Source organism: Fusarium poae, chromosome 4, assembly GCF_019609905.1.
Source record: "Fusarium poae strain DAOMC 252244 chromosome 4, whole genome shotgun sequence".
NCBI classification, from domain to species: domain Eukaryota; kingdom Fungi; phylum Ascomycota; class Sordariomycetes; order Hypocreales; family Nectriaceae; genus Fusarium; species Fusarium poae.
Window position 1 is genome coordinate 6,237,575 of NC_058402.1, and position 14,562 is coordinate 6,252,136.

General features: G+C 49.0%; 2 protein-coding genes across 2 annotated transcripts; one reads left to right on the top strand and one right to left on the bottom strand.

Moving 5' to 3' along the window:
• Positions 1–1,999: 1,999 nt before the first annotated feature.
• FPOAC1_012100 (uncharacterized protein) lies at positions 2,000–9,273 on the bottom strand (the record flags this gene model as incomplete). The annotated part of the gene is made up of 4 exons (XM_044856462.1): positions 2,000–4,986; positions 5,046–5,763; positions 6,644–9,123; positions 9,195–9,273. 4 exons carry the CDS (start codon positions 9,271–9,273, stop codon positions 2,000–2,002), a joined length of 6,264 nt encoding a protein of 2,087 aa, XP_044703775.1.
• A 2,333-nt stretch (positions 9,274–11,606) lies between these two features.
• FPOAC1_012101 (uncharacterized protein) lies at positions 11,607–14,361 on the top strand (the record flags this gene model as incomplete). Its single annotated transcript, XM_044856463.1, has 4 exons — positions 11,607–11,698; positions 11,749–11,876; positions 11,985–12,341; positions 12,392–14,361. The coding sequence occupies 4 exons, from the start codon at positions 11,607–11,609 to the stop codon at positions 14,359–14,361; spliced, it is 2,547 nt and encodes an 848-aa protein (XP_044703776.1).
• Between the last annotated feature and the right edge of the window lie 201 nt (positions 14,362–14,562).

The window sequence follows — 14,562 nt, forward strand, 5'->3', positions numbered from 1 at the left end:
TTGTACGGGCACACAAGACGATTGTGCTCGGAGACAGCCCCATGAATGGCAGGACTGTTCGGCACATGCTGGGGATCGATATACTCTCGGATGTTAGAGTGTTGGTCTGCTCAGACAGCTAGTGGACTCATCAACCTGTTTGCGTTTTCACTGTAGCCGAGATATACCTGTGTGACTATCCGCAATGCGACGTAACGGGCGTCGGTCCAAGAAGCCGTCTCGTCGGGCCCATTACACTGCAGCTGCAAGCTGCAACACTATGCATCCCCGAGTCGAGGTTGAGTTTTGGCCACCTGTGACCTAATGACCCAATAGCCCAGAGCCAGCGATGCAGAGGGAGGGCTTCGTCATAAGGGCCAGGTTTAGTTTAGCAGTTCATCCATAGCAGGCAGGGGTATCTGAACAACCTCAACTGCGTCTCTGTGGCGAGCAGCAAAGGCGTCATGACTGGTATGCACTTGCCCGCAATCAACATAATAACATCATGCAAATCTTGACGTTTGAGCGAGTCAGTATCGCTGAATGAAGCAAATGTCTATCGGTTCAAATTGGAGCCTGCCTCGACTATTCATCAGTGGCGTTGCGGCCCTTCCCGTCCCGCGGATCCGCTTGCCGCCACCAATTTGATCACTTAGCTCGAAATACCTACCTACCTAACGAACGTTTGGCTTGAGGAGTTTGATATCGATACACATCCGTACTATCTGGGGATAACCTGGTACAACCGGAACTGGCCATCTTATGCCGTAACGAGCTACAACCTCCTGCAATCTTTCCTTTCTCAAGTACGCAATATTGGCTCCGCGTGTAAGGGCCGTGCCCACCGGGAACCAGCCGGGCAGTCCGCGGTTTTTGTTCCGAGTAACATCCCGAGGGAGGGTATTAGCAACGGTATAGTTTGTCTATATTTCTTTGTTGCGACTGGTGTATCGTCCGTTCCGTGAACTTTGAGGCCCCAGTCTGCCCTAGGGAATAAAGAGCTCTTTCCCATCAAGCGTCAGGGGATTTGAACCGTGAAAATTGGGCCATTAAAATCTCAATATCACGCAGGTCCCTCATGCGACCCGTGCAGCGGACTCTTCATCCGAGTTGGAGTCTGGCAGTTGAATTACAACGTTACACTTTACTTGCAAAGATGTCTTGTGCTTTCTCCATATCAAACTCCATGATATGAGTTAACCTCGCTTCATGACGGACTTGGGAGACCTTGCGAGATGCATGTGAACACGCTTTATGTTCTGATACTTGCTTGGAACCCGGCAGGCTTGAGGTTGAAGTGAATCCACTGGCGATACACGGACTTCACGTACTGTACGGATGCCCAGCTTTATGTCTTTGTATGTAACTGCCGTGACTGCCGCAGCTAACGTATATAGGCGAATCGCTGTCGCTGGCAGCATGATAGTCCACACTATTGGCCAGTGTTACGATTCTTCTCGTATCAGCCGAAGTGGGATCTTGAAACTCTAATACTGCACGCTTATGCAGTAAGTAGTTTGAACAGCAAGAAGGCCTTCCTCGAGCTTTCTCAAGAGGAAATTGGCAAGAACTCGATTGGTGCAGGTCTAGGAAGGCTGTCTAACAGCTAGGATCGGGCGAAACAAGTACGTTGGTTGGTCCATGGCGTTTGTGAAAAGGGATACCTTGCTTTCAAGACCCTATTTTAAGACGCATGAAGTTGGAATGTACAAAGTGGTTGTGCCCCTGACGTCCTGGGTGTATGAGTAGCGGATGACGCGTAGTTGGTGAGTGAACATGAATCTTGTCTTGTTAAGTGTCTGGCACTCTGGACACAGACATGGTGTGCCAAGCAACAACACCCTATAGCAGCCCAAATTCCAAAGTATTAGGGTTCGCATGAAGTACGGAAGTGTCGGGAGAAGGGTTAATATTATATAAAATACTCTGCAAGTGCCATTGGTACCTGATGCATCAGGCTTTGACATCAAGAGCTAAATCTAGAATGAAAAACACACAGTGACGCACATGCTGTCTAAAATCACCACCTCTGCACACCTTTGCCTTTGCCTTTGCCTACACCTTCAGTTTCGAGAGTCGGGAACTCCTCTTGTTGAGTGTTCATACCTGCCTCAGTTGGATACAAGTCCTGATCTTCCATGCTGAGCTTTAAGGCAAGTTCCAGATCATAGTCTCTGGGCTCGGCATGGCCTGAAGATCCCGCCTTGGAAGCTCCCGGCGACACACTTCCTGATGCCTTTGCTTTCTTATTGGACTTGAGCTTGTATGTCAGGGAAAACTCGTAGTCGCCCGAATCTACCGCTTGAGGCGATGGACCGTTCTCGTTGACACCTTCCATTAGAGACAATCGGATGGCCTGCTGAATTTGCTGTTCGTAGTCGTCCTCCTCGACGGGCGCTCGGCCAATATTATCTGTTGATGCAGAAGGTGGGGTTATCATATCAGTGACACTGGGCTCAGGAGTAACAGTGTCAACAGTGGTTTCGCTGAATGTCGAAGCGGTGTCCAAACTTGCATCGGCAGCAGAGTCACTTGTCCGACGGAGCTCCTCGAAAAGAAATGCCTCCTCAGAAACCATCTGTGCATATCGCAAAGCCTCTTCCTCGGTCAAGTCCCCAAGTGCACCAACACCAAAGCGATTGCGCAGCCGGTTTTGTTCCCTAGCCTTTAGTTCATTATCGCGTTTGATCTCAGCTTCCTCAGCAGCAATGAATCCGGTAACTGTGCCGCCTTGGCGACGACTGACCAGACGCCCGTGTACGTCAGAGTGCCTGAGGCGGCGCTTACGTCCCGAGGCGTGACTGGCAGAGCTGTATGCCCAGTATCTCAAAAACGCCCCGAAAGAAACAACACCGCGAAGGACAGTGGGGTCAGGATCGAGGTAGATAGCACCGACCGCGGAATAAGTTGATTCATCGAGGGTGGGATTCATTGTCATCATGTGTCGGGGCACTCGACCGTTGGACCTCGCATTGAGTGTACGGACAGGGTCTAATGTTGATGCTAGGGGATCCCATGCTTGAACAAGGCCGTCGTTTCCACCGTGAACAACATACATGGCTGAGAGAGCCACGCAGGACACTTCTGGAGACTCGGTCTGAATTTGTCGCACTGGGTTGACCCCTACGGCCTTGCTATCCTCACGAGCGTTCCAGACAAGCACGGCGCCATCGTCTGTTCCAACAGCCAACAAACGGGAACGGCGACCTGGAATTTCGTCCTCGGTTGCATGAAGAGGATCTTCGCCAAGCGTCAAAACTGCCGTGTTAGAACAATCGATTGAGACGCTGGTAATAACAGCATGGCCTTGTTCTTTCAATAACATTGAGCAACCCTCCCATTCGTGAAAATGAGATACGAAATCTGAAGATGAAAGCGAGACAGGAGAGGCAGAGCCCGACACTTTATCTTCTGGAACATCCAATATTTCCGTATTCGTAGCACCAAAGAGCGATACTTGCTTTGCCATAGAGGGAGCAGGTGGAGTAGGTGCCAATATGACAGAAGATGATTGAGCATCCTGAGGCACCAAAGACCGAGTATAACGCTCAATGTGTGCAGGACGATCTTCGGCAAGGCCACAATCAAGTACAAAGATGTTTTCGCCTGCGCCATGGCCGTCGTCGTTGGCAAAATCGACTTCCAGCTTACGTTGCATGTCCCATCCTTCGCAGGCTCTTCGGAAGTGCGCGGGCTTATGACGAAGGAACTTCTCGATCTCTCGTGCCTCGGCAGCCAGCTGACTCTTACTCAAATTCATGGAGTTGGATGGTGACCGAGGCGAATATGCACCCTTGATGGCATTCTTATCCAATTCGTCTGGCCGTGCAACACGCCGAGTAGAATCCAAGAGATGCCAGTAGACTGATCGCCCAGCGAACCAAGCATTCTTGGTGGCATCCTCGCTCTTCACTTGGTTTTGTGCCGTCGGTGTCTCAGTCAAATAATAGACCTCGCCCAAAGCGTTGAGGGCGACAGCCCATATCCTCCCTGTAGACTTGCGTTTCTGACTGTAGTTATCATCAACTTTGAAAGAGACGATTGGCACACCGGGGCTAAGCACCCAGCGAGCAGTGACATCCCCAGACTGGTAACGCTGAGGACCATTATCACCTCCAATGGCATATGAGGTGACAACGCCAAGAGTAGAACCAGTCAGCATGCCAACCATTGACTGTGTGTTGGTAGGCACATTTGCAGACTTGGCCAGCCACACACTACATATAGCCTCAGACATTTCTGGGATCTTGGGGATATCGGGATATGTATCAACAACACCAGAAACCCCTCCGAGGTATCGCCCACGGTTTTCGCCGATAGGTCGGTAGTATGGACGACCTCCTGGGAAACCTTCACCTGCAAGTACGCCGTATGGCTGACTAACATCGAGAACGTTGGGACCAGCCGCGGGGCCCTCTCCCAGGCCGAAAGGCACAAGGTTGGGGAACACCTCATCGAGCTGCATTGCGTTGAAAGGATCAACGAATCCCCATTTCTCAACCCTGCCATTGGTAGGATCACTAACTGATGCTACCCCAAGGTCGGCAGCGCCATGTATAGCTTTTGGCGGTTTCTTGCCGTTTGTAAAGACAGCATGTACATTCGTTACAGCCCATGGCAGCTTCGAGTTGTACGTCAAAACAGCACTGGTTTTCTTTCCGCTGCGAACGGATGCGCCAATACCACCCGAGGCAACGGATGCACCCGGTTTGCCACGAGCCAGACATCTAACCAAGCGTGTGCGAAGAAGGTATTCCTTTCTCCAGGATGCCAGTGGTGTAAGACGAGCGAAGTATCGAGACTCGGACTGAATCAAATCGTGTGAAGTGTCAGACCAGATATCCACATGATTCTTGACCTCGAGTGCTTCGTGCCCAGGGAAGTATCGCAGAAAGGCCATGCGCCAGGCGTGGGAGCTGGTGATAAGGGCATAAAAGCGCTTCGAAACAAGAGCGATGGCAGCATGGGAGTCGGAATGCAGATGTGAGAAGACATGCGTCAGAATCTCTGCAAGTAAAGCAAGTTAGAAAAATTGTTAGGTCATCGTTGGCGATTGCATGACGCACCATTCGGAAAATCTTCGAGTAGGACTCCGTCAGAGGATGTTTCAAAACGCTTGATAACCTTGAAACCCAGTGCTTTCTTTGGAGTAGGCGGAGTCATTGCATTCTCATATTCAGAGATGCGCTGACCTGGAGCAGAAGGTTGAGCAGACGAGTGATGCCTTAGACTCAATCGACGTAGCTCCTCATCGAGTAAGTCGGCATCGACGTCATGGCTCGAGTCTTGATGGAGCGCTGGTGCAGAGCCTGTGTCAGCGCCACTTGAGTCTCCGGAATAGACTCGGCGAAGGCCGCTCGGGACATGGTGAAGGGGGCCATGCTGGGAAGATGGTGTTTTAACAGGGTTGTCTCGTTGGATTAAAGAATTTGTATGCTCGAGAGACTCTTGTTGCATATAGTTGAAGGGTGGGAACTCGGGGGAGAAGGTTGTTGACCGTGCACAAGGTGTCTGCACAGTCTGGGGCGCCGGGGCGAAGAAGTTTGGAAGATTGAGGGGGTCGGTTATGCGCTGTTGGGCTGTATCGCTGCGAAGGTGAGGAGGGAGTCGGAGACAGGGTGGTGATGGTTCCAAGATGGAGTTTGTCGTTTTTGCCGCGCGCCGTGTCGAGTTTCTGAAATTCCACTTTGCCGATAATGAGCCGGCGCGAGATATTGTCAAGGTGTTGATGATGATGGGCCAATAGACAATCACAATATAGCATCGTGTTGAAGGAATTAGAAGCTATAAGAGATTGAATTTTAATGATAGTTGTTTAGGTAGGCAGATAATTTCTTTCTTATCTGTTCTCGTAATGTCAACGTTGAATCCAATTGTGTTGTGAGTCATCAAGGTACTAAATCATCATGATGGAGCCACTTTCACTTTGCCTCTTATACAGGCACTTACTCTATAAGTTGGATCAAGTCAAATTTTCAGCGTTAAAGAGTGGTGGCGTTTATTAAAAAAAAAAAAAATCTTATACCGTGACTAGCGAACCAGAGAGATGGAAGATTATAGCAGACCGTTCTTCCAGGGACAGAGTAATTGTTTCGAGCCATGCATCGCGGTACTCAAAGCGTTGTGCTCATCGTGGGCCTTTTCTTGATGTTGGTTTAATTCATCTTTCATCTACAAGACTCATCAAAGCAGGGATGTACTACTATAGGGATTTCAAGGGAGCGGCCCGATGATCAACCAATCAAATACTCACATATTGAGCTGCTGTAAGACATATGTACATACCTAGGTAGTACATATTCCCCACGATCCTGAATAGGAAGGAACTTGAGGAAAACCGTTGTAAAGAGTAAAAAGACGTTGAGAAGACGAACCTTGGCTTTGGATACCTTAGTTGAACCTCTATAATGACGGAATACTTAAAGGGTTGTAGTAGTTGACACCTGGAATCAAAACACATCCATCCAACACATATACATAGAAGCCTGATAGCTTTCTATGCTCTGCCCTCAACTTGAAATACTCTTGCTTCTTCTAATTAATTCCCTTGCCGCATTTCATGTCCACCGTGCATATATTAATACAAATCAACAATGCTCCGCTGCAGTCCTGATATGACAAACCATACAATTTGGCGTCATTAAAATATAATCCAAACGCCTACCGCTATGCATAATCCAGTCATTCCCGTCGTTAACCCAGACCTTAGAAGAGTTGCACCACTATCATCATCATTCTTACTATCCTCCTTGGCGTTATTATTGTTGGTCCCAGTAGCTGCAGGAAACATCGCAGAAGCTGTCGCTTTTGCTTCGATAGTAGTAACAGTTGAAACGCCAAAAGGATATCTGACCGTTATTGTACCAATGATAATGCCGCCGGGTCCGATTGTAACAGTCTCGCCTCCAGCTTCTTTTGTAGTGCTCTTAGCACCTGGGCCAGCTGTAAAAGTCGTCTCGTCAATGATCACATACGAAGGATTGACCTTGGTAATTGTCGCCCCACCGACAATTCGATGCTTTGCATCTCTCGCTTGAGCCTCAGGGCCTCCAAGAGTCATGCCATCAATAACGACACCTGCAGGCCCGATTGTAACAATATCGTCGTCGACCATCTCCGTAGCACTGGGAATGCCCGGCCCATAAGTCAATGTCGTCGACCGGAAGACAAAGACTGATTGCCCAACTGCAGTAACCATCTCACCACCTTCTATGACCACATCTGTTTGAGGAGCACCTACCCCTGAATACTTGAGAGTTTCATCATCTACCACAATTCTATCAGGCGCAATGAAGATTTCCCGCTCGTTCGCCAAAGTATTTGAGCTCTGAGTGGAAATCGTTAGCCTCATAGTTGTGCCCATGAGAGGGATTTTGAGCGTGGTACCGCCAACTGAAGCGTCTGTTCCCGAAATAGTGATGGGCACTCGCCCAAGGGTTGTGCTGGTAGGACTGAGAACAGAGACCGCAGTTCCAACAGGTTGTGGCTTTTTTATTGTTGCTCCTTCACCGGCGACTTCTGTTGGGCGGATTGTAAATGTACCGTAATCGACAGTGACTGTTGTAGTCTGGTCTATCTTGAGACTCGAGAAAGTCTTGTCATTAACGATGACTTCCTGACCCCTAGCTGTCACCACAAAGGTGTTGGTTTGTACAGCAATAGGGGCAGATCCTGGCTTGGATCCAGAGCCAGGACCAGAGCCGGAATCAGAATGAAGGCCAGGATTGGGATCGATATCAGACCGCGAGCTAAACTCTGGATTGGATTTATTGTTAGGGCCAGGATTTGACCCAGCTTCAGGATTAGAGCCAGATCCAGGCTCAAAACCAGGCTGCGGATGACGCTGAGGTTGGCCTTGCGACTGGTCTCCTGACGTAGGCTTTGGCTGAGAGATAGCCTTGCCGTGATCCTCCGAAGGCTGTATTTGATTTGGGCGCGGCCCTTCAGTAGGCTCAGGCTTTTGCTTGTTACTCATGGGTAATCCGCCTCCCTTTGTCGGCCTGTCGAAATGTGGAGGCGGGTCTGGAGTGAAAACAACAGCCGGATTCTTGTCCGTGGTTATGAACGTGACCGTTGGCCGCATGGACGAGAAAGTTAACCCTGGCACCTCAGGGGCCGGAACAACTGTAGGGCTTGACCAGTCGGGGACTTTTTCTGTAGAGCAAGATTGACCTGACGGGCATTGTTTCGGAGGTTCTTTAGGAGACAATTCGGTCGAAGAGGGCAGCGGTCCGCCAACATTACCTGGTCCCTTGGATAGTGTTGGAGCAACGGGCTCTGTCTCGCAAAAATTGGGAGTATTGATTGTTGGGTAGGGAGGCGTGTATTCACTCATGTTCCCGAAAAAGGTCACTGTTGACGTGTACACAATTGAATATTCTGTTACTGGCTCGTCATCCTGTAAGGTCGTGCAAGGAGCCAAAGACGTTGGTGCTATCACCGTCAATGTTCCAGATGTCCAAGGTCCAGGGGTATGCGTGCCGTTCCATCCTCTTGAGCTAGCAGAGGGAGAGGGTATCCATGCGCACGGTTTACTCAAACCTGGGCCACAGGTTTGAGATTGGGGATAGGTGTTGTTGAGTGCTGTCGGGGTTAAGGGGCGGGCGAAGCCCTGATGTGGTCTCCTATGTATTGAAACTTGGATTGTGTCTCGTGTCTCAACCAGGATGGTGTCTTGATCCCGACTGAGGGAGGAAGGCAAAGTAGTAACATTAGTCGAGGTGGCCACGCTGGAAACCACTTGTGAGAAGGACAACGACTCAAGAAATTGTTGAGTTGTTAGAGCAGCTTCAGTACTCGTAGATGAATTGGTCAAGCCATGATCCAGTTGTTCAGTTGTCAATGATAGTACAGTAATAGCAGGAGGTTGTTGCGTTGACGACGAAGTTGTCGAATTGTTGCCCAGGACTGTAGTTGGAGTCAAAGGCAGCTTGACTGTTTCACTCCAAGAACTAAAGGTTGTCTCTAATGTGACTACCTCTAAACTTTCGACAAGAGAAATCTGGCTAGAAAAAGACGAAACTCCACCATCTTGTGACGATGCTGTGATTTGGAGAGCTTGTGTCAATGGCGATAAGCGAGTGGTAGCGATCGCAGTGTCATTCCGAGGAAAGCGTCTCGGGTTCTGTTGGCCAAAGTCGGCTACTAAAAATCAAAATTCTTTAGCTTTGTCCTTTTTTATGTTTCGTCTCAACAAATTCAGCGCAAAAACTTACCTCGAGGCAAAACAATCCCAGCAGCGGATGGAACGAGGGTTGCGACCGAGAGCAGTGCAGTGGTTTGCACCACTCTCATGATGCCTGTCTATGCTCACTAACTGACCGTGCCGTATCAGTACTATGGTGTAGTTAGGTGGGTGGGTATTGATATCTCTTTCGCCCAGGACGTTTCATCGATTGTCTGGCCGTTTGCCATTCGAATCTAAATAATTAATATGTAAAAAACAAACAGATATGAACAGGCCATTAAACGAGTGATTCGGCCGTGTCTGAACCAGGCTTACATCGATTATCGACGATGTTTGCACCGCAATGACCACACTAAATGTTATTCTTTTCAGTCAAGAAAGAAGGAAACTGATCGCCAGACAAACTGAGAGGGGTTTGGAGGTTAGTTAATGAACCAGAACCTCAACCACTCTCTAGCGTAGGTACAATGACAAGGGGCTACGCCTGCGTTGGCGCAAACGATCCAACCGGGTCCTGGCCTACTGGCCCATCTGGGGGGCTGGCTTGAAAGGTCCGGCCCTGTTTTATATGTTTCATCTTCAGAACTGACTTTCGACCTGTTCACTTTGGATCCAGAGGGCTTGGATGGCTGAACGTCCTCACCAGAGTGTAGCAAGCCTTCAATGGATTTACTGTATAATGCCTCGTGCGTACCATCGCAGGGCCCAGAATGCTTGTGGCTGATCCTTCGTCCTTTGCGAATACTACCCTGTGCTTATTTGCACTTATTATACATGTCTCTCTATCTTTTTCATCCTGGCCTACTCAGACCGAAGAATGACACCCTAGAGCAGCCAATCTTCTTAACCCGACCGACACATTATAGTCTACTTGACCAGTTTTGGGTCCATCGACGCCTTGGGCACGCAAGGTATCCGGTGAACTAGGAGCGCGAACAATAGTTCGTGCAAAAGTTTATTCCGAGTGTTACCGTCTCGTCGGTATCTCACCTTCCGGTTATAGGCAGTGTGACAATATCCAAGACAGGCAGGCCAATATTCAAGCACTTGGTAACACGTGAAGCTGAGAATGATGGAACACCCAAGGTTGCTTGGTCTTCCAAACAGGACATGGCTCGATCACTGAGTAGTCTCGGCAAGTACAGAAAAGGCATAGACAACGTAAATAATCGCCGCCTCTGACAAGGTTGATGGTAGTGTAACGCGATATAGAAATTGAAATTACTGAAGCCGACAAGTTACGTTATGTCTTGAAATTGCAATTTATCCAGGCTAACCTACTGGCATCAGGCTGTGACCTCATTCTGAATCTTGTATTCCAATCGTCTGATCTTGAGCAGATTGGATCCTCTGTGTGACACATCCTGTACAAACGTGGCGTGTATACTTGCTGGCTGTTGGTATGATGAACAGTTGATACTGATTGTAAGGGTCTCACTCGCTGTGCAACACATGCAGCCACCGGCTGGCGGCGCTAGAGTTTATGAGGCTTTGCCAATCCTAGGTAGCACAGTACAGTACAGTACAATACGTATCATATCCTTTTCATATTGAGCGAATTGAAGCACGTATTCGTGACATGGGTTAATAGGCACACGCGGATTATTCCCAGAATCACAAACCCCAAATCTCCACGGTTTGTTTTTGTTTGACAATGGCAGGCAGTCCTTGAAATTGAACGGTTACAGCATCTCAGGCTGTTGTAACCATAACACCAGCTCAATGCTTGACTCGGCGATTCCAACCGAACCTCTGGACTCGTTTCTCGAGGCATTGCAGTCCAGCATGACAGCTTAGAGTCAACAGAGATTCCTCGAATGATAAGATTGCAAGTTCCGACCAATTCTGCAGTCTTGAGTCTGACCTAGCTGGGGAGCAAACATCTATAATCTACTGAGTATGGATAGACTGTGAACATTTACTAGGAACAAAGTCTAGTCTCCACGTTCCCCGCCACAGATTCGAGGCCTCGAGCCATACTAGAAAGAGCCAAAGCTATGTAACTCTACCGATTGTGGCTTGTTTTTCAACAAGGGGTCAATCACTCGAAGCGGCACATGCCAGTAGTCGTCGCCCCCGGCCATCTACCAACTCCAGAAACAAAGTTCTTGTTTTTGTTTATTACCATTTCCTCTAAATTACATCACCATCAGAAACGACAGTACCAAAGCACACCTTCCAACGCTGCCTAGGAAAACAATTGTCGTAAGAGACTGTCTTACTTTCGCATGGCCTTTGCTTCGGCTGTATCTGTATACTGCACCCATTCAATCCTGGATCAGCGCCCCGGCTTCTTGGCGTGGAGAAGGATCCGACGTTGAATGCGCCGCATTGCGGTCGCCAGGACTTTGCCAGCCCAATTAGTTCTTGGTTTATTTGTTTGAGACCAGGAATGAATTACCGTGAGAGTTGAATCTCGTGTTCGTCAGTTGACTTCGAGATGTGGTCAACAATCCTCGGCTCTTCATTGCTTTTCGCGCATCTCATACAGGCCCGCGAACCAGAACCAGTTCTGTTACCCACCGGTGACTGGTAGGTCCCTGTAATTTGGTCCTACAACTCATTTCTAACCCAAAGGACAGGACTGGCGCAGACGGAAACTGGTCGACGATCTCCTTCTATCTTGGTTCAAACTCGCAGCATGTCGATGTCTTGGTGAGCACGGCTCTTTCGGAATTTTGGGCTGTTGGTCCTGGAGGATGTTTACCCAGTACGTGCATGCTCTTACCCTTTTAGCACTTGTTCAATCATAAACGTCAAACAAGCTTATTGTTTAATGCCAATCACGTTTTGTTCTACACACTGACCTTACGCTCAGAGGAACCTCACTGCACTGCTGCTCGGGGAGGTATCTACAATGCTGAAGACTCCAGTGATTGGACTTCATTGGGCACTTGGCAGCTCGGTCTGAGCTATCTTGGTTACGGCGGTAATGGCGACTATGGCCGTGATCTCATCAACACACAAAGCCCTCTTAGGAGTGAACCATTTACCATGAACGACGTGCTAATAGCGAGCATCAACACGACCAGCTACTTGCATGGCCTCTTCGGCTTGGGTATTACACAGGGGAATTTCAACGGCACTGTTGCAGAATCACCTCTAACCCAAGCAGTTAGCCAATACGGATTGATTCCAAGTTACAGCTTTGGGTATACGGCCGGAGCTCACTACAGTACGCGGCCTGCTAGTGATCTCTCGTTATCTTCTTACTAATTTGACTAGGAAACTTGCCTGCTTCGTTGACCTTGGGAGGTGTCGTGAATGCCAGGTTTCAACCGCATGACAACGTTTTTACACTCCCCCAGGATGACAATATGGAGCGCCCGTTGGTCCGTGGCATTGAAATAACTCCCGCCGAGGATCAAGATGCTCCCGATTCCTGGGAATCTGAACAAATTCTGCTCTCGCAATGGAACTCGTCTTTCTACGCTATAATTGATAGCACTACCTCTTACCTGTGGCTACCCGACGAGGTTTGCGACCAGTTTGCCCAAGCCCTCAACTTGACATATAACAGTACCTTTGACCTTTATACCATCAGCAACGACCAATATCGCGAGTACTCGAAAGAGGAATCATTCGATCTTACCTTTATCCTTTCTAGCTTTGACGATAACGACAACTTTGGCGATCCCTACGATGTATCGGGTATTGTGAATATCACTCTACCCCTGCGAGCATTTGTCGGTTTACTACAGTATCCCTTCATGCCAGACGAGATCGAGTACGGCGATCCGGCCATCCCTTACTTTATGCTGCGAAAGGCGCAAAACAGCACGACGTACATACTGGGACGTTCATTCTTGCAAGAGTCGTATTTAATCACGAAATACGATGAAGGCACTTTCTCAATTCACCAAGCTCTCTTTCCAGATGAGCCAGTGGCAGATACCGAACTATCCGCCATAGAGCAGTCCGCTAACAGCCCGTACCCCCCACCGAAAGCACAAGATTCTGGAAAGGGGCTTTCGGGTGCACAGGCTGTGGGAATTGGGGTAGGGGTTGGATTAGGAACCTTTGTTATATGTGCAATAGCTCTCGTTACATGGATGTATTGTCGACGTAAACGGAAAGGCACAGCTGGAAGCAACAACGGATCAGCAGAGGACCGAAGCCAATCTCCAGAAGACGCATCCCAATCACCAAAATCCCCTTTGCTGTTATTGCTTTCAAAAATGTTCGGACGGAGGCGATCAACTCACCAAAGCCAAGGGGCCGATGATGACAAGGAAAAAGTCGTCGAAGCTCCTGATACCCAGATCCATGAGATGTCAGCTCCGTTGCCGCCAGCAGAACTCGAAGGAGACGATTGTATGTCATGGAACGATGATACCGAATTAGGGACCGACAACTCCCAGAACCTGAGCGCATATGAAATAGCGAGACGGAAATTGGACAGACAACTTCAGGGTCCCGTTCCTTCATACAGCCCACCCGCAAATGAAGTAGAAATACCCCCGGAGAAAGCGATATACCAACCAAATCCGGCGAACGGCCCACCGATAGCATTGCAATTGTCGCCATCTGCTTCCTTGAAAGTGTCTCCAGATGGGGGATCCAACGTTAACTCAATGGCATTGCCGTCTCCTTTAACCCCACGTTTCGATCCAAGTGGACGCCCTATCAATGCGTTGCCATCATCAGTAACTAATATGCCTGTATCGCCAACCACCGACGTCGTCTCGTCACTAAACTCGCCGCTCTCTCCGCATTCCGACCATCACACCATCAACTCCATGACCATGGGCTCGGATAGGGACGATCAACTATCATCGAATCCCTCTATGAACACACCGCATCAGCGATTAATACAGAGAACACCAATTGACTCGTCAAAGGTGGTGCTGCTGGGAGCACTGCCCCCAGATGCTCGTTTTTCTCGCAATGATGTACCACTAAGTACATCGGATGATGATTATCAAGCTACCAACGGCTTCTCACATAGTAATCATACTTCAGATTCTTTGGGGAGCAACTTCACTGTGGAAGAGGAAGGACGGAGCGAAGAAGAACCGACAAGACGTCTCGATTTAGGCACAAATGGTTCATCTATTGGGGTTGCGATAGTGAATCCGCAACAAGGCCATTTGGCAGACCAGTTTGATACTGCACGTGGTTCAGAACGTATTAACCCGGGTGAGGATTTGGTCCATGTACCACAGCTGGCTGAGAGACGATATAGCTGGGAATAACATGGGGTGTGCTGCTCAAGAGGAGGACAAAGAGGGACAGGGAAGCTTGCTTGGTGGCCAAGCGAGTAAAACAATTGGACGACACATGATAGCATTTTGGCATGGCTGGCGTCTTTGGGCGTTTAGGATAGGCATCTGTTCAAACCTGCTGGGTTGCCAGATGAGGTTGTGATTTTGTACTGTAACCTCTGCATAAGCGAG